The sequence below is a fragment of the Chiloscyllium plagiosum genome, unplaced genomic scaffold (genome assembly GCF_037043375.1).
Source record: "Chiloscyllium plagiosum isolate Xiang-an unplaced genomic scaffold, Cpla_swu_hap1 HiC_scaffold_20, whole genome shotgun sequence".
In the NCBI taxonomy this organism is placed as follows: Eukaryota; Metazoa; Chordata; class Chondrichthyes; order Orectolobiformes; family Hemiscylliidae; genus Chiloscyllium; species Chiloscyllium plagiosum.
Genome location: NW_028270158.1, coordinates 58,827,333 through 58,854,518, shown reverse-complemented (window position 1 = coordinate 58,854,518; position 27,186 = coordinate 58,827,333). Strand labels below are relative to the sequence as shown.

General features: G+C 41.9%; 1 protein-coding gene across 4 annotated transcripts in view; it reads left to right on the top strand.

The window, feature by feature from the left end:
- The first annotated feature begins 271 nt into the window (after positions 1–271).
- fam234a (family with sequence similarity 234 member A) overlaps positions 272–27,186 on the top strand; it is a 43,264-nt gene continuing 16,349 nt past the window's right edge. For 2 of the 4 annotated variants that reach the window (XM_043711159.2, XM_087998000.1), the window contains exons 1-8: positions 272–378; positions 2,407–2,759; positions 3,112–3,225; positions 4,108–4,293; positions 10,428–10,555; positions 16,362–16,521; positions 24,806–24,956; positions 25,555–25,701. In XM_043711159.2, the coding sequence (XP_043567094.2) occupies positions 2,489–2,759; positions 3,112–3,225; positions 4,108–4,293; positions 10,428–10,555; positions 16,362–16,521; positions 24,806–24,956; positions 25,555–25,701 (1,157 nt within the window). In that variant the 5' untranslated portion in view covers positions 272–378; positions 2,407–2,488. Of the gene's footprint in view, positions 379–478; positions 593–2,406; positions 2,760–3,111; positions 3,226–4,107; positions 4,294–10,427; positions 10,556–16,361; positions 16,522–24,805; positions 24,957–25,554; positions 25,702–27,186 lie in introns of those variants that run through there. The other 2 variants (XM_087998001.1, XM_087998002.1) reach the window with 2 other exon arrangements.

Below are 27,186 nucleotides of genomic sequence, written 5' to 3'. Positions count from 1 at the left end.
GTAGAAGAGTACAATACCCAGAGGGTACCGCGTCTAGCACTTGCGCATACTGGGAGATGTAGTCCATTACCTCCAGTTTATCCCGCTACGGAAGGAGATGAAGGACTACAATACCCAGAGTGGATCGCGCCTAGCGCTCGCGCATAGCGGGAGGTGTAGTCCGTTTCCCATGTTCATCTCGCTTTGGAAGGCGTGAACGGACTACAGTACCCAGAGAGCAGAGCGGGGCTCCGCACAAATGCGTCTTTCGCCGGTAGTCAGGCGGCCATGACGATGTGCTGGGTCGGTGTGTGTGTGTGAGGGTAAGAGGAGTTTGTGGCTATCTTTCTCTCTCTCTCTGTGGTTTTCTTTCTGATGGTTTTACAACAGCTGCCAATTGTAAGAATTACGTTTCCGGACGTTTATTTTCCATATGTTTTTGTGATTGTTATGTGAAATGGTAGTTTCTATTCGAGGACTCTCTTGTTTACAGCCTGTTTCCATGGGGGCTAAGCTTGTTCTGTGTTATTTTGGCTGACCCTCCCTGTAATTAGATTTATTCCTCAGATGGTCGGGCAGTGAATACTTCCAGCCGCGTAGGTTAAACACAAAGGTATGTCCTGACTTTGCTGATCTTTCCTTGTTCTCACAGGTGAGGTAAGTGCAGGATTGTGAAATAGACCTGAGAGAGAAGTTGTCAAATAAAACTGGGGCTGTTCTTCAAAAGTTTATTTCGGTCCAAATTTATTTCAGTCGCGGACAAAGTTATCTGGAATGCAGCACCGATGATCACCTTGATATACTCATTAGCCACTGCCTGTAGGATATGGCAAAAGCTACCAAATGTGCCTACACGTTTCTTCAGTCGCCTCCTGTGGTGTCCATGTTCAGAAATATTGAAATAATAACTTCCTGGTCTCTAAATCTTTGTGTCCAACTCAGAGATACCTGTCTGATATATTTGCCACTACAGGTTTGGGGAAAAATAATTATTTGGAGTGGTTAACCATGCTCACTTGAAAGCATTTAAGTGCTGTTTCAAAAGTTATACTGTGAGAGAGGGAACAGAAGCTTTAGGTTCCCGGTTTATGCAGGTGAGATTCGGATCGGTGGAGGGTTATGCTACTTAATGTGATGGATAAGAGGCATTGGTGGAAAATAGTTACTTTGGTGGAACTGATAAATAAAGGGATGCTCACCTTATTGGGATTATACTATAGTGCTGAAAATGTGTTGCTGGAAAAGCGCAGCAGGTCAGGCAGCATCCAGGGAACAGGAGAATCGACGTTTCGGGCATAAGCCCTTCTTCGGGCTTATGCCCTAAACGTCGATTCTCCTGTTCCCTGGATGCTGCCTGACCTGCTGCGCTTTTCCAGCAACACATTTTCAGCTCTGATCTCCAGCATCTGCAGACCTCACTTTCTCCTCAATTAAACTATAGTGCCTCCTATTTGGAAAGGCATGGACTGATTATGGATAGTCAGCATGGTTTGTGCATGGAAATCATATCTCACTAACTTGATTGTCATTTCTTCAACAAACTCAAAGAGGATTGAAGAAAGCAAAGCAGTGGATATTGTTTATATGGACTTCAGTAAGGTGTTTGACAAGGTTTCTCACAGTAGACTGGTTAACAAGGTTATATCTAGGAAGAACTAGCCATTTGTTTTATAAAATTGGCTTGAAGTTAGAAGACATGATGGTGGTGTAACATTGCTTTTCAGACTGGAGGCCTGTTAACAGTGGTGTGCCGCAAGGATCGGTGCTGGGTCTACTGCTGTTTGTCATTTATATAATTGATTCTATGTGAAAATAGTATGGTTAGTAAGTTTGGAGGTGTAGTGGGCAGTGAAGAAGGTTACCTCAAGTGAAAGGTGACATGATTGGATGAAGGAAAGGAGGCAGGAGAGAACAGTTCCGGAGGGTCAACTGAAGAAAACAAAATCCCTCTGTTGTACTAGTGTAAGATGAGCAGCAGGGGAATGGGTAAACCACTTGGAGAAACCAGGCATTCCATCAGTTATCAATGTTCCCCAAGGCATGCTGAGTCTTGCCAATATATAGTAACGCTGTATAGAGTCATGTTAGATTATTGCTGTGACAATTATGCTATTATGTTTTGTAATATAATATTCTTGTAAAGTCACAAGACTCACTTTAATCTATTTTGACGTTGACATCAAACATGCTGATCACTGCTTTCTTCCTATAGAGTAATTTCATTTTTCTTCTGCTGCCTATCCTACTAATTGTAGTTACTGTGGGTTGAGTAATTCTATCCCACAGAAGCTCTTTGTTAAGGTGAACACAAGGAAGTGAAAATAGCAGATTCCAGTTGCAGCAATTTCGAAATGTTTTTAACTAAACATTCAAAATAGCAAAAAACTTTGTATATTTTGATTTTAAACTATGTCCTTAACCTTGCAGGAAGGATAAAGGCATTGATGAAAGAAGAGAGAAGACAGTTTGTAAAAGAATTTGTGTCCCCATTGTGATGTAGACTGGGAATATGACAGAAAACCAAGATTCAGAGGGAGAGATACATCCTCTGAAAAATGATGAGGTCAGAAACCAAGACACGAATGACATTTCTAACAGGCACAAAGGAACCAAAATCAAGAAATTTACCAAGTTTGGACAGCTTTCCCATTGGAGAACTGCTGCTTTCTTTGTAGCATTATTTTTATGTCTGATTGTGGTGTTTGCATTTTCCTTCATAATTCCCTGTCCAGTGAGACCTGTATCACAGAGGGCCTGGAACAAAACATTTGAAAATGCAGGTAATGTTTAATTGAGTTAGGTATGTTCCATGTAATGCAGGTGTCTTTTGTATAACTGAAAGGAAACATGATAATGTAAGAATCTTAATTTTGGTGGCTTTCATTTTAATTTGGGCTCTTTGTTCTGCATTTATTTCAGCATAAATTTTAATTGTTAGCTTCTTGAATAAAGCCATTGCTTACTTTACTATTTAAAGTTATACTAAAAACACTTAAGCCATGACTTGTTTGAGTTCTAAATGTGTTTGATAATTGAATAGGCACAAAGAATTCTCATGAAGTTAATGAAACAGAAGTAACTATATTTGAAACATTGTTAACCTACTGGTATTGTGTTATTTGTTTGTTACAGTGAGTTACCCTTTTTTCACTCTGTGGGATATGAACAGAGACAAAGTTAGTGATGTGATATTTGCGTTGAAGTACTCCAATAACACTATAGTTAATGGATCATGTGCAGCTGAGGGTGAGTGACTGTCACAATCACAAAAGACCTTTTCTCATTTTTATCCCAGTGTTGTTCAGACTCTTGTATTTCATTACCTCACCGTTACATTGCTTTCATAACATAACAGTTTTTCAGATCGTGATTCAACAAAGCTTTTAGAGTTATATCAATGAATGGCGGTGTCTTAATTATATATCTCTGAATGGACAGTCCCTTCAATTTTATTGGTACTGACTTCAACGCTATTCTCTTTCTGTGACAATGTTGCCACTGAAAAGCCTCGTATTCTTAGTTTAACTCCATTCACAGTTTGCAAATTTACTAGTGATGCATCAATATGTAGTTTCCCAATGTTGATGAGGAGAGGAAAAATAACCCTTAAGATCATTGAGACACTTTAACACTGTTTTTTGCAAAATGCTATGTATTATAAACTACCACTTATTGCTGTGTAATTTACAATTTTAGAAAATAAGTTTTCATGTTCCTATTGCAAACTTTGCACCAACAATTTCTCCTCACCTTAGTATATGGAACAGATGGATCAAAATCATGTCAGTACAAGTTAAATTACAGACTAGACAATATGACTTAGTATATCCAGACAAAGAAAAATATTAGTGCGAAAACGTGTATGTAAAGACAGAAACAATGAAGCTACACATGAGGTACAAGTGTAATCTGAGGGAAATGTCTGAGCAAGGAACAGTGTTGCTGATCATTTTTTCAGATTTGTTTTCACAAGGCATTGCATGTGGTCTCTGTTCATCTCTATGCCGATCACACAGTGCTGAACTCAAGCAGCAAGGAAGTAATTTTTCATACATACCAAACCATTTAACTTGTCCAACAACATTGTGTCTTTATTCATTAATTTATTTTGCATCCTTTCTTTTTAAGGCCTTACATTTCCCTGTGCCTATGTTACGGTGCTGTCAGGAACAAATGGCAGTCTTCTATGGCAGCGAGCTTTAGCAGAGGATGTTCAGCATGTGCAGTGTGGAATTGAACATCTCAGTGGTATGGAGACTTCAGGATGCCTCATCATTGGAACCCCTTATCTCATCACTGCAATCAGTTCTTCAGGTATACATTATCTTTCGAATAGCATTCTCCTAAGAACTTTATTCTCGTAAAGGTTTTAGTCATTTGGAAAGGCAGCACCATAGCTTAGGTGTTTGAGGTGGCATATGAATTTAATGAGAGAGCAAAGTGAGAGACAAGGAGAAGAAGATTAGGTCCCACAACAATGTTGTCGATTTTCAGCTGAAAGTAGCCTAGCAAGCCACTCTGTATTCAAAAATGTGTGTCACCCCCACCTCCTCAAGAGGCAATTCAGAATGGACAATGAATGTTGGCCTTGTTAGTGATGCCAAAATTTCATGAATTAATAAAAAGTTGACTAGGATTTTTTTGTTGCCAGTTGAAATTAGACTAGAAAATCAAGTGAACCTTTGCATTTATGAAATTGGGAGAGTTGGTGCTCATATGAACCTAATTTGCTAAAACATGGTGCTCTGAGGACAACGAATATGTAGTTTGATCACAGGCTTATTGCCAAACTCCATTCGAGGCGAAGAACTGAGAGCCTTGCTCTCCACTTCCTTTAGTTAGAATGGAAGAGAAAGCAGATATCTATGCCATCGTGAAGTGTTACTGTGTTGTGCATTGTTCTAGGCTGAGCAAAGTTAGTGCACAATGTTTCAGGCTGCTGGTACCTTATTAAAATTTGTCTGCGCTGCACCTGAACGTGCAGTTGTCGAGACTTAATTGTCTCAAATCCACAGCTAGAGTGATATCAACAGTCACTGCATCTGACTGTTGGGCCTTTAGGGTCTTGTTTTAGTGCCAATCGTCTGTCTGGGTGTCGAGCTAGTAGTTACAATGCAGGAGGTCATGAGATGCAGTTAGAAGCAGTTTAAGTACAAAGTCATGCCAGAAATCCTTGAGTCAGTCTATGAAAGAGACAGTGTGTCTGGTTTACTAATTCCTCATTTATAAATAAGTGAGAGTGACTCGATAAAGTGTGGTTTACTTTGGCTGTCATTTGTCTATGAAGCAGCATTATAATGTTTTGCATTCTACCTTGATACTCTGAAATGTTTCTCAACCGCTCCTGAAACATGCTCATGCTATTTTGGATTAAGAAAACAAGTGGGTCCTATTGTTAGACTTTCACATTATGCTGTGGTATAGTTGGCAGTTTGGGCACACTGCTAAGAGTCAAATGTTCATACTGCTTGTGGGAGTGTAATTTGAGAAAGCCATGAATGTGCGTCCTGTGCTAAAGACATAATACTGCTGGGGGTTGGCAATATAAATTGTGGTGAAGAGGAGAAAGGGTAAAATATTTGCATTCTGTCATACTTTTCTCAATAACCAGTCTTCTCAATGTGCTTCCCAACCAATGAAGCGTAGCCAATTTGTGCAAAGTAATCTTCCACTAACAGTAATGAGAAGACTAGAAGATTTGTTTCTTTGAGATCTCGATTTGAGGATTAAATATTCCCCAGGATATTGAGGGGAACTCCCTTGTTCTTAGTCATTGAGTCAAAGAGATGTACAGCATGGAAACAGACCCTTCGGTCCAACCCGTCCATGCCGACCAGATATCCCAACCCAATCTAGTCCCACCTGCCAGCACCTGGCCCATATCCCTCCAAACCCTTCCTATTCATATACCCATCCAAATGCCTCTTCAATGTTGCAATTGTACCAGCCTCCACCACATCCTCTAGCAGCTCATTCCATACACATACCACCCTCTGCGTGAAAAAGTTGCCCCTTAGGTCTCTTTTATATCTTTCTCCTCTCACCCTAAACCTATGCCCTCTAGTTCTGGATTCCCCGACCCCAGGGAAAAGACTTTGTCTATTTATCCTATCCATGCCCCTCATAATTTTGTTAGCCTCTAAGGTCACCCCTCAGCCTCCGATGCTCCAGGAAAAACAGCCCCAGCCTGTTAGCCTCTCCCTGTAGCTCAGATCCTCCAACCCTGGCAACATCCTTGTAAATCTTCTCTGAACCCTTTCAAGTTTCACAGCATCTTTCTGATAGGAAGGAGACCAGAATTGTACGCAATACTCCAACAGTGGCCTAACCAATATCCTGTACAGCTGCAACGTGACCTCCCAACTCCTGTACTCAATACTCTGACCAATAAAGGAAAGCATACCAAACGCCTTCTTCACCTATCATATCTACCTGCGACTCCACTTTCAAGGAGCTACAAACCTGAACTCCAAGGTCTCTTTGTTCAGCAACACTCCCCAGGACTTTACCATTAAGTGTATAAGTCCTGCTAAGATTTACTTTTCCAAAATGCAGCACCTCGCGTTAGTATAATACCCTGGATCCTTTACATCCATCAAAACAGGTAAATGAGGCTCTCAATTTAAAATCTCATCTGAAAGACAGCACCTCCAACAGCATGACCTTCCTTTGGTATTGCATTGGATTGTGAGCCTGGATTTTTCTGGTTGGAGATGTGCCACTCTGGATTAGCTTTTGTGTACGTAATGAGAGATACGCACACACACTCCCAGATGCAGAACACATCTTTCTGTTAGACGAGAGGTGGGGGTGGGGAGCGAGAGAAGGAATTGGGATCAGGAGACAGTGGGAGTGTTCAGCTTCTGGTGGGAGGGAGGAGTACGTTTGGAGGTGCATTGATGGTAGTGGGGCTGGCGGAGGTCACTTACCTGGCCGAGGAATTGGAAAGGTGACCCCAATCATGAGCAAGAGCGAGGAGAGGGTATGAGGGTGTAGAAGGCAAAAGGAGTGTCGGAGGCTGAGGGGTGACCTCATAGAGGTTTACTAAATTATGAGGGGCATGGATAGGATAAATAGACAAAGTCTTTTCCCTGAGGTGGGGGAACCCAGAACTAGACGGCATAGGTTTAGGGTGAGAGGGGAAAGATATAAAAGAGACATAAGGGGCAATTTTTTCATGCAGAGGGTGGTACGTGTATGGAATGAGCTGCCAGAGGAAGTGGTGGAGGCTGGTACAATTGCAACATTTAAGAGGCATTTGGAAGGGTTTGGAGGGATATGGGCCGGGTACTGGCAAGTGGGACTAGATTGGGTTGGGATATCTGGTCGACATGGACAAGTTGGACCGAAGGGTATGTTTCTGTGCTGTGCATCTCTATGACTCTCTAACTGCTGAGCCAGGCATGCCATACCAGGAGGCAACTGTACAGATACTGTTGGATCTGTCAAGCCCTCTATTGACTGTAGCTTTTGGAAAGTTAAAGTGGAAGAACTCAGTGGCACTGAGGCTTGCAGTAAGGAACAAGCTACCTGTTTATTGTGGATTAACCACTTGCTAAACTTGCCGCCTAAGTCAAAGCCATAGGTAAATTAGGTAGGCCTTTCCAACAATCGGTTAGTTTCTTGATCACTCTGCTGTAAGCAAGTGGATGTTTCTTTGCCTGGGAAGTAAAGCTTGGAGTGATATAGGGAACCAAAAAAAAAATTTTGAACAATAAATGAATTGGTGGGAAAGATCAACGACTGATTGTAAATAGCTGAGGAAATGATTGCAATATATCTTGACGATTTTAGATGGAAAAACAGTAATTGATAGAAGGTTGCTGATAATACAAAGCTCGATGGCAGGGTAAGCTGTTGGAAGGACTCAGACTGCATAGAGGTGAGAACAGCGCATGGAACATGATGGCAAAGGGAGCATAATGTAGCGAAGTACAAAGTTACTCACTTTGATCGAAAGAATAGAAAAGCAGGATTTTTTTAAAGGTGAAACTTGTAAATCTTGATTTTCAGAGAGAATTGGATGTGTTCAGACAAGGAATGTAACGTACATCAAACAGTTAGGAAAGCAAATGCACATTAGCCTTTCTTGCAATAAACAAGTCTTGGTCCCATTGCACAGGGCTTTGATGAGATCACATTTGCAATGCTGTATGTAGGTTGGATCTCTGTATTTAAGGTAAAAAGGAAGACAGTTAGCTCAGTTGGCTGATTGGCTGGTTTGTGGTACACAATAATGACAATAGTGGAGGTTCACTTCCCGTACTGGCTGAGGTCACCATGAAGGTCCCACCTTCTCAACCTTTCCCTTCACCTGAGGCTTGCGACCCTTAGGTTAAAGCAACACCATTTGTCTCTGTAATGAGAGAACGGCCTATGGTCCTCTGGGACTATGGTGACTCTACCTTTACCTTTATTTGAGGAAGGCAGTATTTTCATTGGTGGCCATACAAGAGTTCACTGAATTGGTCCTTGGGATGTGGGAGTTGTCCTTTAGTGAGAGAATGAGTCCATTGAGTTTATATTGTTTTGAGTTTAAAAGGAGGAGAGGTGATTTTATTGAAGTACACAAGATTCTTATGATCTTGATTTAATTTTTAGACACAGGTTGATAGAAAGCAAGGAGCAACGCCCCTGCATTTACCAAGAATCATTCTTTATAATCAGGTTAAACTAAGTGAAGTCTGCAAATTAAAACTTCAAACCTCGTATAAACTCCTCCTTACACGCAGATAACAGAAACCAGAAAAAAAAGGGTGAAAGGGCAACAGTTCTGTAATCTTTGTTCCCAAGACCTTTTGGGATTTTTTTTGCTGAATTCACTGTTCCTCCTTGAGATAGCTTTCACAGGGTGTTTGTTTCACTCAAGAGAAGTCTGTGACCTATTAAATATAAGTCACAACTAGCAGCATCTGTTGAAGGAAAGATAAGCTGGCTTTCTTCTGCTTTAAAATGGATTGTGTAGAGAACTGAGAGTTTGTTTTGCCTGTTGCAACTATGTTGATTCCTGTCCTGGTCTGAACTTCTGTCTGCTTTGATTGCAAACAATCATTTGTTGGCAGACAGAGGACCTTTTGTCATTTGGTTTGTGAACTAGGGACCAATTATCAATCAGAATTTTCATTGGTAAACAACCCTTTGACTCTAGTTTGTCTGCAAATTGCTGGAACCCACATTAAACAGAAATGAGTATCGAGTTGATTTTTAAAAACAAAAATCTTATTCTTTACTATCAAAACATTTAGTCATCCTTGTAAATATTTGGGTTTCAAAACAGCGCTTTTTTAATTCAATCCACATTTTCAAAAAAAGGTACACAAATGATCTTTACAGCACCTGCACGTAATTATAGGAACAGTAATGCTGGCTATGAGTGGGTTGTTTGTCTCCATTTCCCAAATGGAGATGTTAGGGATGTCAGGTAATATAAAGAGATATAATTTAAACTGTAAAATAAAATAAAGAACTGCAGTTACTGGAGATCTGAAATAAACTGGTTGATTAATTCCGAGATAAAATGGAGTTGGGGGTTTAGAAAATGCCTCATTAGTCTTTCTACTTGGTTACATGATCCATGTGATTCAGGTTGCTATGGAAGTGATCTTTGAGAGGTGAAAGGCAATAGGAAGTTTTACAAGTCTACTAAAACTTACTAAAATACTACAACTTCACAGACTGAAAATGCTGACCCTTGAACAAAACGCAGAAGGACCTCGCCCTCCGATTGAAGAAACGGAGTTGATGATTCAAAGGAGGCTGGATGATTTGCCTGCCTTAAGCTAGAGTGAAAGAATTCCCTGTGTAATTTTATAGGTCGTTCTGCTATAAGGTGACAGTTGTGTACCTCTATAACCTCGTGCTATAGAAAATCGTGCTGCATTATCCAAACAACATCTACAATTCTTCATTCTCGTTATAGCCAATTTGCACTGACAAAACGCGCATTATAGCAGAGCAACCTGTACTTAGCTGTGAAAGAGCAAAGTAAGTATCTTTTAGGGAGTTGATGTTAGTTCCAGAAGAATAAAATGGCCATTTAACAGAAAATGCCCCGTATAACTGTGATGAAGGATTTTTTTTTGTTTTCAAAGTTAAAGAGAAAATATTTTCTGTAATTTTCAGTATGTTACCTACAAGAATATGGTTGTGTCAATAATGCTTGTCGTTTTCGCAAATTTTAAGAGAAGTCTTAAAAATTGATATCTTGCTCTCGGGCATTCAGTATTCTTTTTAAAGGTTACTGGTCTTCCTGGGGATTGTAAAGTTGCTTCTACTATATTTCCTTTTTTTTTTTTGCTTCAAATCAGAATCAAATCTTTTGACTGGTAATGTCAAAAGAATGAATAACCCAGAAATCTGAAGCGTTCAAATGTGTCGATTTCTGTCAATATTCTTTGGGTAACGCTGTTGATTTTTGTGGGCACTAAAAATGTCTGGTTATTTTTCAGGAGATACGCTGTGGATACTTAATGCTAGTTTTGCAGTGAATCTTTCTGTGATTGGACCTGCATTGATACTTCCAGATCTAGATGGTGATGGTGTTGGAGACCTTTTGATCTTTTTTACACCTAATCAGGTATGGAAAAGAGAGTTTTTCTCCTATTGATTGGTTGTGTTATTGATTTTAAGGTGAGAGTATTTTTGCTTTCCTGTAATTAAGGCTGGCTATTATGATGCATATTCCTCAGAGGAGTACAGAGTAAGGCTAATTAGAAAGGTCTTTCAGAGTTGGCACCGATACAGTGGATGAAATGGCCTCCTTGACTCCTGTAGTTGGATATTGTTATTGCTCTTGTTCAGAAATCCTAAATGGAAGGATATTGAGGCCTGAATTTTATGCTCAGTTATTGTCTTTTACAACACAATTGCGCCTCTCATTATGAAAGATAGTAGATTTTAAGCACAAACTAATCATACTTAGCAGGATGAAAAATTACAGTTGGCAATTTATGTTTGTTTCCAAGCATTAAAGAAGGCTTCTGAAAGATTAAGCTGGAAGGTTTGGTTGAAACAACATTATTAGCAACAATAATTGTTTAGTCTCTACACATTTACATTTGTGATTCTTTTGGGACCCCAGTAACACTTCAACAATTTCTTCACTGCTTCATGATGGGCATCCAATCCCTGTACTCCTCCATCAGATTAGTCAGAGGCCTGACCAGTCTCCACCACCGCTCCCTCAGGCAGAACTTTGATCCCTCATTGAACAACTTCTCCTTTAACTTGTTTCACAAAGCAAAGCAATGCAGATGTAGGCACCTGCATAGGCCCCAGTTATTCCTGTCTTTTTGTTCCAGTTCTACTCCAGGACCTCTCCCACAACTCTCCTTCTGTTATATTCACTGTATAAGTGGTACAGGTAGTTCTTCTATAACGCAATGGTTGCATTCTTGAGGAATCCTGCATTATAGAAAAATCATGCTGTAGAAACAGCGCTTAGTGTTGGCGAAGGAATCGCATTACTGCCAACACATGTTTCAAAAGTTTGCACTTTAGAAATAGTGTCCCCAATTCGTCAATCACATTACAGCAAATTTGTGTTAACAAAAAGCGCAATTTAGCAGAATGATGTGTATTATCTGACTCTTTGCTTCCTTTCCTTGACTTCTGTTTTCAATTCTAATGATCACCTCTCTACCAATAGTCAGTATAAACCCATTAACTCCCATAGCCGTGACTACACTTTGACATACCCTGCTCACTTTAAGGACTCCATTCCACTCTTCCAGTTTTTTTTATAGAATCATAGAGTCCTTACAGTGGGGAAATAAGCCATTTGGCCCATTGAGTCTGCACTGACCCTCCAAAGAGCCCCCCAGAGACCCAGCACTCCCCATGCCCCCATCCTATCCCGAGAACGATGGCTAATCCACTAACCTGTACATCGTTCGACTGTGGCTGTAGCACACTTCAGAAACCCATGCAGGCAACATGCAAACTTCACATGGATAGTCATTCAAGTCTTACAATGATTCCATGATCCATTTTTTGTTACCCCCAACACCTACTTCATTCATCTCAACTAATAACTTCCCTCGCAACTGCAGGAAATGTAACACTTGGCTATTTGTCTCCTCCTTCCTCACTGTCTAAGGTCCTAACACTATTTCCAGGTCAAGCGATAATTGACTTGAACGTCTTTGAATTTAACCCACTGTATGCACAGTTCACAACATGGTCTTCTCTATGTGGGGGCGGGACCAAACACAAACTGAGGGACTGCTTTGTGAAACCGTCCCCCTCATACAGCAAGTATGACCCCTACTTTCCTGTCCCTCATCGTTTTAGTATAGGGTGGTGCTCTGACACTCACATTTTTACCCTGATCTCCTGCAGTGTTCCACTGATGCCAAAATCAATCTGGTTATGCATTTTATAGCCTTGTGGATTCAATATTTACGTTAAATGACTTCAGAACTCGAGCTCTGAGCACGTCTCCATTTTGTCTGTTTTTGAATCAAGATTTTCCATTTTGAAATGCATGTGGACTATTTTTAATTATGTTTCTCATTTTACATATTCGGTTTTCTTCTTTAGTTCAGATTCCATTATTATACCTATTGTGGATATTAAGCTGGTAATATATAATTGCCTAGACCTGTTCTGAATATATTTCTAAACATTTAAAATACATTATCCATCTTCCAGTCCTCTGACACAACCCATTTTTCTAATAAATTAATAAATATGAATTGAATGCCTTTGCTCTCAGTTCTCTAGCTCTTCTGAAATGCCTTTGTTTATTATTCATTCATGGGATGAGGGCATTGGCTAGGCAGCATTTATTGCCCATCCCTAAATGCCCAGTGGGCAGTTTAGAGTCAACCATGTTGCTGTGCGTCAGGAGTCACATGTAGGCCAGACCAGGTAAGGATGGCAGTTTCCATCCCTGAAGTGAACCAGATGGGACTCTTAATTCCAGATTTTTGAATTCAAATTCCACCATCTGCTGAGGCAGGATTCGAACCCAGGTCCCCAGAACATTAGCTGGGTCTCTGGATTAATAGTCAAGTGATAATACCACCAGGCTATTACTTTCCCAAAGAGGTAAGGCATTTAGATTTAGGTTCTATCCTTTTTCTAGTTTTTTCAAAGCATCACTTTTGTATTTTGACTGCATTTATATAATTATTCATCATTCAATGTCATGTCTACCTGTTCCTCTATTATGTCCTGTACCAAAGCAACATAATTATTTAACACATTTGCCATCCTTCTGATGTTCCCATTCATTATCTTATCTGTCTCCAAGTGATCTTATTTCTATTATAGTCTTCTATTTATTGATGTGCTGTAAAATATTTTAGCTTTTTCATAGTCCTTGATCATTTTTTTTGCTCTACTTTGACTTTCTAATTTTTACTTCTCTCTCCTAAACTCTTAGAATTCTGTCTTAATCTGTCGAAGTACAGTGTATATACTTTATGAACAGCTTAGTTGTGTCTTTGTCTTCAGCGATAGGGTGTTTAGTTTAATCTTTGCCTTTTTAATGAAAAATATTTTCCTGCACTTTACCCAATTCTATTTCCACTTTCTAATTTTCCATTATCATTGCCCATTTTATTTTGCTATGTACTATTTTCTGTCCTCACAAAATCAGCTGTTCTCTAATCGGTTCATGTGGTTTAGATCAAACTCTGTCTCTTTCTTAATCTTAATGTTTACTTCTCTTATTTGAACTGAGTCATAATTATAGAGATGTACAGCACAGAAATAGACCCTTTGGTCTAACTCGTCCATGACGACCAGATATCCCAAACTAATCCAGTCTTATTTGCCAGCACTTGGCCCATAAACCTCTAAACCCTTCCTATTCATATACCCATCCAGATGCCTTTTAAATGTTGCAAATGTACCAGCCTCTACCATTTCCTGAAGAAGAGCTTATGCCCGAAACGTCGATTCTCCTGTTCCTTTGATGCTGCCTGACCTGCTGCGCTTTTCCAGCAACACATTTTTAAACTTCTACCATTTCCTCTGGCAGCTCATTCCATAAACGTACCACCCTCTGCGTGAAAAAGTTGCCCCTTGGGTCCCTTTTATATCTCACCCTAAACCTATGCCCTCTAGTTCTGGACTTCCCGACTTTGTCTATTTATCCTATCCATGCCCCTCATGATTTTACATTCTCCATCTTCCCTTTGATGGGTTTCACAAGCATTGAGTTAGAAAAGAGTCCTATACACATTACAGGGACTTCATTCCCTTTGCTCTTTACAAACCTCATTTGTCCGATTAATATGAATGTAGTTAAACTCCATCATTAATATTATGTTTACTCAATTTGCTAATTTTACTCAAACCTTTGCCTTTTATTGGAAGTAAAGTGAAAGGAATCTGTGGATTACACCCATTAAAGTGACGGCTCCTCTGGTTTATCTCTTTAGGTACTATTTTTGTAAGACTTAGTTTCTCATTTACAATTTTCCCCAGTCAAATCCTTTGTTTCCATTCAGAAAATGTCCTAATTAGGTATGTTGCCATGGGTGATCAGTGTCGTGACGTAAACCTGGATTTGGCAGGCCAAATGTACCCAGCTGACACTTGAATATAAGTAATAAAGGCAACATCATTGTGCCCGTCTGTCTCTTCATGCAAGCTCTCTCGCGCTCACTCTCTCTCTCTTCACAAGCGCTCTCCCCCTCAACCTGTGCATGCTCTTCCCTTCAATCTGTGTACAAGCTCACTCCCTCCCTCAGTCTGTGCGAGCTCGCGCTCTCTCCCTCTCTCTTTCTCTCCCTTTCTTTTTCTCTTGGTGCAAGCTTTCTTTCTGTGTCTGTTTTTGCGAGCTCTCTCACTCTGTGTGAGCGCTCTCTCCCTCACTGTGTGTCTCCCTCCAAGCTGTTGCTGTGCAGATGCCTGTGTTCTCTGTTCTCGCACTCAACATTCTTTGTTTTTGTTTCTCTTGGCTCCTGTACTTGTCACTATTCTTTTAGACCACAGCACCACTTTGGAAAGGTCCTATTACTTTTATGTACATAACTTCTGCTTCTAAATGTTAGTTTTCTGTGAGCACAGGGAAACAACTAATTTAGCAGCACATGGAACAGGAAAGGGTGTTTTAGCACTTTATAATTATAAGATCTATAAATGTCGGCACATGATTGATCAGAATTTATGTTTAGAAAGCATCTGTTCAAGTCCACATAACCCAGAACACATAAGCACAGATAATAGAGCAGTCTCAAGCTTTGTGGTCATGCTTAAAAGAAGTTCTTTTTTGTTTGGAGGTGTCTGTGTCTGTGGTGATATATTGTTTAAGACAATGGCCTACGCCTTGTTCATTTGTTTGATCAGAGCTGGAAAAGAAAAGAAAGATTTGCATTTGTATTTCACTGTTCACAACACTGGCTGTCCTGAAATGCTTTACAGCTGATTGGGTGCCTTCATATCGTGTCACTGCAATTATACTGGAGGCATCATTAAAAATCACATGACACCAATTTATAGTCCAACAGGTTTATTTGGAAGTACAAGCTTTTGGAGCGCAACTTCTTCATCAGGTAGCTAGTGGAGTAGGATCCGAGGACACAGAATTTATAGCAAAAGATCATTGTGTCATACACTGGAATATATCGAACAAACCTACATTGCTGTTAAGTCGTTCATCTTTTAGAAGGGGCTGCAGGTTTCAATTCATTAGTATGTAAATCCCAGAACTTCTTTTAAGTCACATTCCCGCGATAACTTAAGGTTTAATTAAAAAAAAAAGTGACATCTCAGCTCAGACAATGCATTAAAGGTTAGAGTCTGTATGTATCATGGCAGCCAACTTGCATGAGTTTTTAATGTTTGCCAAGACACCAGAGATAACCTACCTGTTTCTTCAAAAAAACGTTTACATCTATGTGAGCAGGCAGGTTAGAATGTGGTTTAACATTTCATCCTAAAGTTGTTACCTCTGACAGTGCAGCATTCCCTCTGTACTGCATGGGAATGTCAGCCTGGATGTTTGTGCTCATGTCTTGGAGTGGAATACAGACTTGGTACCTTCCAGTCATTGGTGTTATCAACAGAGTCACTGTAAACACTTTCAGTGTTGGTCAGCAGTTAGGTACAAGGAGAGGAAATATGGCATTTCTTTCTCTCTGTCCATGATCCAGTCCTTAACGAATGTTAGATGAAATATAGAGCTGCCATAATCTTTGCTAAGATTAACATATAACCAGGACTCAAGCGTGGGTTTTTTTATTCAAAATAATTCAGGCCATTTTATCCCTTGAACTAATAGCCTTTTCCCAAAATTGTAAGGCACTTGATACTTCTGTATTACTGTTGTTCCAAGCAATTAAAATATTTTTGTCTTATGGAAGATTGTAGTACTTAGTTATGTAAACTAAAACATTGTATGTTTTAACATATTGTACATTTTCTATCAGGTTAGCTCTGTCAGCAAGTTGATTTTGCGACTGTTGTCTGGAAAGAGTGGAGATCCCATTGGTCAAGAGGTGTACTACAACGTTACTGAAAACTTTGAACCTTTAAGCCCATTGATTCATATTACCAACACCGGTGCCTACTACGTTCTCTTTATTGAAGGTAACTGAAGAGCAAGTTAATCTCTAGGTTTTTTTTGCCCTCTTAAATCCCCCCTCTTCCAAACCTACTTTCTTTACAAGCCTCATTACTGGATATACCCTTAACCTAATCGCCATTCTTCACGTGAATGGTGTTTGTGAATTATTTTGCAATAATGCCACAGTTGTGAAGCACAGGCAGCCTAGTCATTATAATGGATGAAACAAATTAACAACAGTGAGTATAGGGGAAAGTGAGCTCACAAAAAAACATGCAAACTGTATCTTGTATTTTGTAACAGTTTTAAAGCAGCAAAAACTAAAGTGTTCTCTTTGGTTCTTTTCCACATTCCCAATAAAGCGTTACATTTATATATCACATATTGGGGCTGAAAATCTTGGATTAGGAATGTCAGCTCACGATGTCAGATTTTAATGAAGGAAACCTTCTTTGATCTAAATTTGATTTAAATTTCCTGGCAAGTATTTAGTACCTAAACTGGGATAATCCTGTATGAAAAGGTCTGTAGGTAATATAAAAGGAAATAGGGAAAGGTTTCATAAGAAATATTACTAGTTAAATAACTAATGTAGAATATACAGCCTCTCAAAGAAGAGGATGGAGTAAGGTCATCTGATTTAAAAAGGATGATGGAAAAAAAGCTTTATCAACTGTTATGACAGTTTTGAAATTTCAAGTGAGAATGTGGAGAACATTCTTAAGTAACTGTGGTAAAGGAATTGTTCTGATGAAAAGTTGAGTTTAGTGTCTTGTATGCTGATTTTCATCCTGGTGTTTTAAGTGAGAGATGAATGCTTTATCCATCCATAAATATGTAAAATGTAGCAGGGTGAATGGTTAATAATGTAACATCTCTATTTGGACAGAGAGAAGAATGTCAAATAAATCAGTTTGGTTAATATCAGTGGTAAGGGAATATCCTAAAATCAATAAAATTACTGAGCATGTAAAAGGCTGTGGGATAATCAATAACAGGCAAAATACCTCCAGTTTCTGTAGCACAATGAAATGTAGGTTCTGTTTGTGAAATTTGTGAAACTTTAAAAAAAAATATATATAGGGAAGTGTACAACATCATCGATTATCTAATTTTATAAATTTCACTGGATCAACCCTACAAAATCTTTGCACCTGTAAGGTAAGCAGATCAAGGTGTTTGAGCCTAATCTTACAACTGTGATTATTTAAGCATGGAATTACTCTTGTAGCCTTCTAGGTCTCTAGATCCTTTTCCAAGATTGTTCTATCACCATCATGTGAAGTGCCCACAGCCAGGCACACTGTTATAATCTGTTCAGCAAGCTGTATAATGTTCCATTTCGAGAAACAGGCCAATTGGCCCAACCAGTCCATGCCAGTGTTTATATGCCATTACTCCACTCATCACTTCTCCTCGAAGTTTATCATCATATCTCTATATCCTTGTCTTGCTTCCCTCTGAATTACATTAATCTTCATTAATCACTTCAGCCACTCCTTATGATAGTGAGTTCCACATTCTAGCCGCCGTTTGATAAAGATGTTTCTTCTGAAATCCTTGCTGATCTTATTGAAAAGATCATGAGTGTACTTAACAGACTGAATGCTGAAATGATGCCCTGGTAGAAGAGTCTAGTACGAGGGAATGCATTTTTGAAAATATAGGAATTTCTCATTCTTCTAAGCTGTAATGTTTCCAAGTTCACACTGGTCAACTTTCTCTCGTAAGATGACCTTTTCTTGGGAAGGACACTGTTTAAGTGGATCTTGCTCAAACTGTTTCTAACATATTTACATATTTTCTTAAAGGAGACCAAAACAGTACACAATGCTCCAGATGTGCCCTCAACAGTGTTCTTTACAACTGTTGCAAAGCATCCTATCATTATAGGTAAAAACAATGACTGCAGATGCTGGAAACCAGATTCTGGATCAATGGTGCTGGAAGAGCACAGCAATTCAGGCAGCATCGAGGAGCTTCAGCAAAATCGACGTTTCGGGCAAAAGCCCTTCATCAGGAATAAAGGCAGAGAGCCTGAAGCGTGGAGAGATAAGCTAGGGGAGGGTGGGGGTGGGGAGAGAGTAGCATAGAGTACAATGGGTGAGTGGGGGAGGAGATGAAGGTGATAGGTCAGGGAGGAGAGGGTGGAGTGGATAGGTGGAAAGGGAACTAGGCAGGTCGGACAGGTCCGGACAAGTCAAGGGGACTGGAAATTTGAAACTAGGATGAGATGGGGGAAGGGGAAATGAGGAAGCTGTTGAAGTCCACATTGATGCCCTGGGGTTGAAGTGTTCCGAGGCGGAAGATGAGGCGTTCTTCCTCCAGGCGTCTGGTGGTGAGGGAGCGGCGGTGAAGGAGGCCCAGGACCTCCATGTCCTCGGCAGAGTGGGAGGGGGAGTTGAAATGTTGGGCCACGGGGCGGTTTGGTTGATTGGTGCGGGTACCTCGGAGATGTTCCCTAAAGCGCTCTGCAAGGAGGCGCCCAGTCTCCCCAATGTAGAGGAGACCGCATCAGGAGCAACGGATACAATAAATGATATTAGTGGATGTGCAGGTAAAATTTTGATGGATATGGAAAGCTCCTTTCGGGCCTTGGATAGAGGTGAGGGAGGAGATGTGGGCACAGGTTTTACAGTTCCTGCGGTGGCAGGGGAAAGTGCCAGGATGTGAGGGTGGGTTGGAGGGGGTCGTGGACCTGACCAGGTAGTCACGGAGGGAACGGTCTTTGCAGAAGGCGGAAAGGGGTGGGGAGGGAAATATATCCCTGGTGGTGGGGTCTTTTTGGAGGTGGCGGAAATATCGGCGGATGATTTGGTTTATGCGGAGGTTTGTAGGGTGGAAGGTGAGCACCAGGGCGTTCTGTCCTTGTTACGGTTGGAGGGGTGGGGTCTGAGGGCGGAGGTGCGGGATGTGGACGAGATGCGTTGGAGGGCACCTTTAACCACGAGGGAAGGGAAATTGCGGTCTCTAAAGAAGGAGGCTATCTGGTGTGTTCTGTGGTGGAACTGGTCCTCCTGGGAGCAGATACGGCGGAGGCGGAGGAATTGGGAATACGGGATGGCATTTTTGCAAGAGATAGGGTGGGAAGAGGTGTAATCCAGGTAGCTATGGGAGTCGGTGGGTTTGTAAAAAATGTCAGTGTCAAGTCGGTCTTCACTAATGGAGATGGGGAGGTCCAGGAAGGGGAGGGAGGTGTCAGAGATGGTCCAGGTAAATTTAAGGTCAGGGTGGAATGTGTTGGTGAAGTTGATGAATTGCTCAACCTGCTCGCGGGAGCACGAGGTGGCGCCAATGCAGTCATCAATGTAGCGGAGGAAGAGGTGGGGAGTGGTGCCGGTGAAAGTACGGAAGATCAACTGTAGCCAACAAAGAGACAGGCATAGCTGGGGCCCATACGTGTGCCCATGGCTACCCCTTTGGTCTGGAGAAAGTGGGAGGATTCAAAGGAGAAATTGTTAAGGGTGAAGACCAGTTCGGCCAAACGAATGAGAGTGTCGGTGGAAGGGTACTGTTGGGGACATCTGGAGAGGAAAAAACTCCCCACATACGTTCGAGACACCACCCACGCCCTCCACCTCCTCCAAGACTTCCGTTTCCCCGGCCCCCAACGCCTCATCTTCACCATGGATATCCAATCCCTCTACACCTCCATCCGCCATGACCAGGGCCTCCAAGCCCTCCGTTTTTTCCTCTTTGTTGGCTACGTAGAACAGTTGATCTTCCATAATTACACCGGCACCACCCCCCACCTCTTCCTCCGCTACATTGATGACTGCATTGGCGCCACCTCGTGCTCCCGCGAGGAGGTTGAGCAATTCATCAACTTCACCAACACATTCCACCCTGATCTTAAATTTACCTGGACCATCTCTGACACCTCCCTCCCCTTCCTGGACCTCCCCATCTCCATTAGTGAAGACCGACTTGACACTGACATTTTTTACAAACCCAGCGACTCCCACAGCTACCTGGATTACACCTCTTCCCACCCTATCTCTTGCAAAAATGCCATCCCGTATTCCAAATTCCTCCGTCTCTGCCGTATCTGCTCCCAGGAGGACCAGTTCCACCACAGAACACACCAGATGGCCTCCTTCTTTAGAGACCGCAATTTCCCTTCCCACGTGGTTAAAGGTGCCCTCCAACACATCTCGTCCACATCCCGCACCTCCGCCCTCAGACCCCACCCCTCCAACCGTAACAAGGACAGAACGCCCCTGGTGCTCACCTTCCACCCTACAAACCTCCGCATAAACCAAATCATCCGCCGATATTTCCGCCACCTCCAAAAAGACCCCACCACCAGGGATATATTTCCCTCCCCACCCCTTTCCGCCTTCCACAAAGACCGTTCCCTCCGTGACTACCTGGTCAGGTCCACGCCCCCCTCCGACCCACCCTCACATCCTGGCACTTTCCCCTGCCACCGCAGGAACTTTAAAACCTGTGCCCACACCACCTCCCTCACCTCTATCCAAGGCCCTAAAGGAGCCTTCCATATCCATCAAAATTTTACCTGCACATCCACTAATATCATTTATTGTATCCGTTGCTCCCGATGCGGTCTCCTCTACATTGGGGAGACTGGACGCCTCCTAGCAGAGCGCTTTAGGGAACATCTCCAGGACACCTGCACCAATCAACGACACCACCCCGTAGCCCAACATTTCAACTTCCCCCTCCCACTCTCCCGAGGACATGGAGGTCCTGGGCCTCCTTCACCGCCGCTCCCTCACCACCAGACGCCTGGAGGAAGAACGCCTCAGCTTCCGCCTCGGAACACTTCAACCTCAGGGCATCAATATGGACTTCAACAGCTTCCTCATTTCCCCTTCCCCCATCTCATCCTAGTTTCAAACTTCCAGTCCCCTTGACTTGTCCGACCTGCCTAGCTCCTTTTCCACCTATCCACTCCACCCTCTCCTCCCTGACCTATCACCTTCATCTCCTCCCCCACTCACCCATTGTACTCTATGCTACTCTCTCCCCACCCCCACCCTCCCCTAGCTTATCTCTCCACGCTTCAGGCTCTCTGCCTTTATTCCTGATGAAGGGCTTTTGCCCGAAACGTCGATTTTGCTGAAGCTCCTCAATGCTGCCTGAATTGCTATGCTCTTCCAGCACCATTGATCCAGAATCCTATCATTATAACCCATTCCCTGGGTAATAAATGCCATCGTTCCATTTGCTTCTATCTATGCTAATATGTTAACCCCAACACCATGTATTCAAACTATTTGAAGTAAGCTTTTGATGTGACACCTTCTGGAAATTCAAGTACTGTACATCCATCAGTAAACTGTTTGTAGTTTCCTACATTCAATCACCCTTCTGGAATAAAGGATTTGCTTTTCGAGCTGATAGATCTTTCCAGAGTTGAGGGAATTTTGTAAGAATAGAACCAATGCATTTACTGTCTGCACAGACAGTTTGTTTTTATGCTTGCAGCTCAACAAAATAGATTAACTCTCACTCTTGATTTGTAATAATAAGTTGTGGGTTCAAACCCACTCCAAAGTACATAATCTTGTCAGTTCTCACAACTTAATTTATAGCTAATGGCCTTCCTTCAACTCCCATCACTAATATGAATTAAATGGCTGTTTATGTTACTGTTGTTTGCAGAACATTACTTCGACATAAGTGTCAGGCAATGACCATCTCCTGTTGACAGTAAATACATGATCTGTGGTAAATCCACCACTATCAACTTCCTGCAATATAGGGTTAGGCTTGTTATCACTGAATAACTGCTTAGTAACTGAAGTGAGCCAGCTCTATCAGCAGAATGCTGGGAAGTTTGAGTTGATCAGTTCGTCTCCTAATTTCCCAAATCCCCTCCATCGTCGAAGTCAGGAGTGTGATGGAATAATCTCCATGTGTTTGGATGAATGGGGCTGTGACAACACTCAACATGCTCAACACCATCCACTTGATTAGAACCGCACCAACAACTTAAATATTCACTTCCTCCACCATCATTGTGCAGCGGTAGCAGTGTGTACTGTTTGCAAGACACACAGCAGCACTTCAAGGTTCTTTTGATAGCACCTTCCAAATCCTCAACTTGTGCTGCATGTCCTCCTGACTTGGAATAGTATCTTCATTCCTTCACAGTCACAGAATCAGCATTCTGGAACTCCAACCTCAACAGCATTATTGTTTATGCAAAAATTTAGAGTTTGAAGTGTTTGGCATGGAGCATGAATAAGAGAGTCATACATTCTTTGAAAGAAAGAGAAGGTAAATTATAAGGCAATATCTGGAAAGGGCATGGTGATTGGCTGAATGGCTTTTTAATGATGAATGTATTTATGACAATATTTGAAATTGGTATTTTTTATTTCAGCTCATAGAGATGTACAGCGCAGAAACAGACCCTTTGATCCAACTAGTCCATGCCGACTCGATATCCTAAATTAATCTAGTCTTATTTGCTAGCATTTGGCCCATATCCCTCTTGAACCCTTCCTATTTATATACCCATCCAGATGCCTTTTACATATTGTAATTGTACCAGTCTCCACCACTTCCTCTGGCACCTCATTCCATATACGCACCACCCTTTGTATGAAAATTTTGCCCCTTGTGTTCCTTTTAAATTTTTCCTGTCTCACCCAAAACCTATGCACTCTAGTTCTGGACTCCCCCCAAGCCAGCAAAAAGACCTTGTCTATTTATCCTATCCATGCCCCTCATGATTTTATAAACCTCTGTAAGGTCACCCCTCAACCTCTGATGCTCCAGCCTATTCAGCCTCTCCCATATCTCAAATTCTCCAACCCTGGCAACATCCTTGTAAATCTTTTCTGAACTCTTTTAAGTTTCATAATGTCCTACCAAGAGGAGGGAGACCAGAGTTGCACACTATATTCCAAAAGTGGCCTAACCAATGTTCTGTATAGCTGCAACATGATCTCTCAAATCCTATACACAATGCTCTGACCAATAAAGCAAAGCATGCTAAACACCTTCTACATTATCCTATCTACCTGAGATTCTACTGTGAAGGAGCTACTGCACTCCAAGGTCTCTTTGTTCTGCAACACTCCCCAGGACCTTGCCATTAAGTGTATAAGTCCTGCCCTGATTTGCTTTCCCAAAATGCAGTACCTCACATTTATCTAAATTAAACTCCATCTGCCACTCCTCAGCCCATTGGCCCATCTAATCAAAATCTCGTTGTACTGTGAGCTATCCTCTTCACTGTCCACTATTCCCCCAATTTTGGTTTCATGTGCAAATTTATTAACGATGCCTCCTATGTTCAAATCCAAACCATTTATGTAAATGACGAAAAGTAGTGGACCCAGCATCGATCCTTGTGGCACTCCACTGGTCACAGTCCTCCAGTCTGAAAGGCAGCCTTCCACCTTCCAGCCAGTTCTGTATCCAAATGGCTAGTTCTTCCTGTATTCCATGTGCTCTAACCTTGCTAACCAGTCTCCCATGAGGAACCTTGTCGAATGCCTTACTGAAGTCCATCCGTTGTTCCCGATGCGGTCTCCTATACAGTGGGGAGACTGGGCAACTCCTAGCAGAGAGGTTTAGGGAACATCTCCGGGACACCCGCACCAATCAACCACACCGCCCCGTGGCCCAACATTTCAACTCCCTCCTCCCACTCTGCCGAGGACATGGAGGACCTGGGCCTCCTTCACCGCCGCTCCCTCACCACCAGACGCCTGGAGGAAGAACGCCTCATCTTCCACCTCGGAACACTTCAACCCCAGGGTATCAATGTGTACTTCAACAGTTTCCTCATTTTCCCTTCCCCCATCTCACCCTAGTTCTAAACTTCCAGCTCAGCACTGTCCCCATGACTTGTCCGGACTTGTCCTACCTGCCTATCTCCTTTTCCACCTATCCACTCCACCCTCTCCTCCCTGACCTATCACCTTCATCCCCTCCCCCATTCACCCGTTGTACTCTATGCTACGTTCTCCCCACCCCCACCCTCCTCTAGCTTCTCTCCACACTCCAGGCTCACTGCCTTTATTCCTGATGAAGGGCTTTTGCCCGAAACGTCGATTTTGCTGCTCCTTGGATGCTGCCTGAACTGCTGTGCTCTTCCAGCACCACTAATCCAGAATCTGGTTTCCAGCATCTGCAGTCATTGTTTTTACCTCCATATAGATCATGTCCACTACTCTGCCCTCATCAATCCTCTTTGTTACTTCAAAAAACTCAATTGACTCATTGAAAGAAGTGGACAACTTACTCTTTGGCATGCTTTTGGTTTCTATGCAGATAAAGGTCCAATATGGAAAATATAGTAAATCAAATTATTTTCTGAAATCACAGGAACCGTGCAAGGAGTGGCACTGAAAGATATTTATTTGCAAGCAACTGGAATGTTGCAGACAGCAGACAAACTAAATGCAGATGTTCTCAAATCAGATTCTGAGTGGGAGAAAAAGACTGATCCAGTGTTGAAAAAAATTCAAATCCATAAGTAAGTTTGCCTGTATATTTCTCCCATTAAATGACTGCATACCTTTTTAAAAAAATGAAACCTTGAATTTATTTCATCAGTTTTTGTTGTGGTTCTGTTCGCCGAGCTGGGAATTTGTGTTGCAGACGTTTCGGCCCCTGTCTAGGTGACATCCTCAGTGCTTGGGAGCCTCCTGTGAAGCGCTTTTGTGATCTTTCCTCTGGCATTTGTAGTGGTTTGACTACAAACCACTACAAATGCCGGAGGAAAGATCACAGAAGCGCTTCACAGGAGGCTCCCAAGCACTAAGGATGTCACCGAGACAGGGGACGAAACGTCTGCAACACAAATTCCCAGCTCGGCGAACAGAACCACAACAACGAGTACCCGAGCTACAAATCTTCTCTCAAACTTTGAATATCATCAGTTTGTTTACCTTGGAATTTCTTGGGGAAATTAAAATTTATTTGACAAATTTCAAAAATATTGCTTAATGCATTTTCACATTGTAGGAATTGATAATATTGGTTAGTAAAATCCAGGGAGGGGGTAGAGAGCATGAAATAGACTGATTTGTTAACCTTCTGTAATTTTTTCTCTTGTTATTTCTCCCATGCAGTTCCAGAACAGCTAAATATCTTCAGGTGGTCCATGCACAAGGAGAGAAGGCTGGAAAACTGTTAATCAGCACGGAGGACAGGGTTGAGCTTTTGGATGGTCAAAACCTGCAGACATATTGGCTCCATAATATATCTCACCTTCAAGGGTATATCATTATTAAATCTATGGCTGGGGCAATATTACTTCCTATCTACAGAATTACGAGATACTTAGGGTCAGTAATCTATTCAACTATTATAGGTAGGGCCTTGTCACCTCAAAATCATTGGTATTGTTAAGAGCTCCGTGGTTAGCACTGCTGCCTTGCCGAGCCAGGGACCCAGGTTCAATTCTATCCTCGGGCGACTGTCTATGTGGACTTTGCATGTTCTCCCTGTGTGGGGCTCCTCCCATAATCCAAAGTTGTGCAGGTTAGGTTGATTGGCCATGCTGAATTGTCCATAGTGTTCAGAATGCGCAGGCTAGGTGGATTAGCCATGGGAAATGAAGATTTACAGGGATAGAGTAGTGGGGTGGGTCTGGGTGGGATGCTCTTGGTGGGTTGGTGTGGCCTGCCTGCACACTGTAGTGATTCTGTGATCTTCTATTAAGTGGGCAGCATACACTTTCAGCATAGAGTAATTTCGTTTCGCAATGGAGATAGGAAGAATATGCGGTTCAGCAGCTTGAGCCTGCACCACCGTTCACCTGGCTGGTTCTTGTCTGACCTTATACCTCAGTCCCATTTTACTGCACTAATATTGAGGAATCTATCAATCTCTGTGTTGAATGGGTTCAATGTTTGAGAATCCACAATTTCTAGGATAGAGAATTCCAAAGATTTAGAACGCTTTGTAAAGAAATTCCTCATGGCCTGAGACTGCTTTCCCAGATTCTAGGTCCCGTAACCAGGGCAGCCATTCTTTCTGACTCTATTCTGTTGATCCCTGTAAGAGTTTTGTACGTTTCATTGTATGGTCCAAATAGGAACCTACAGGTCGTTCTGCTATTGTGTGCATTTCACTAATGCAAATTTGTTATAATGCACTTGATGAACTGGGGACGCTGTTTCTAAAGTGCGAGCTTTTAAAACGTGTGTTGGCTTTAACATGATTACATCACCAACACTTGAAGTGCTGTTTCTGAAGCATGATTTTTCTACAATGTGGGCTCGCACAAAAATACAACCATCACATTATAGAAAAACTACTTGTATACAGTGACATAACACGGGCACATATGAGCCTGATAGGCTTGTTAGACAAGACAAAGGTCCTATATTATCTAATTTACCTTCTACCATGCTTCTGGTCACAGATTTAATTCTTCAATGGGATATGAGTGTTGCCGGTAAGGCTAGCATTTGTGACCTAACACAGCTTGCTGTTGCAAATTGAATGGTTTAGTCGGCTATTTCAGAGGGCCCACCGTTCAAAGGTATTACCCAACTTCCTTCACACCATTTAAATAAAAATTTTGTTTAAAAAAAACACACCCTGCCTATTCTCACCTGCGCCAACTCTTTTATGGTATAAGCGGAGTAATGAGCTCACTTGACCCTTAATTACCTGTTTTCGTCAGCAGCTGATTTTGGTGATTGCCCTCCCTCTAATATGGGATGCGCTCAAGGGAAGGTGGTGAGCTAGTCACC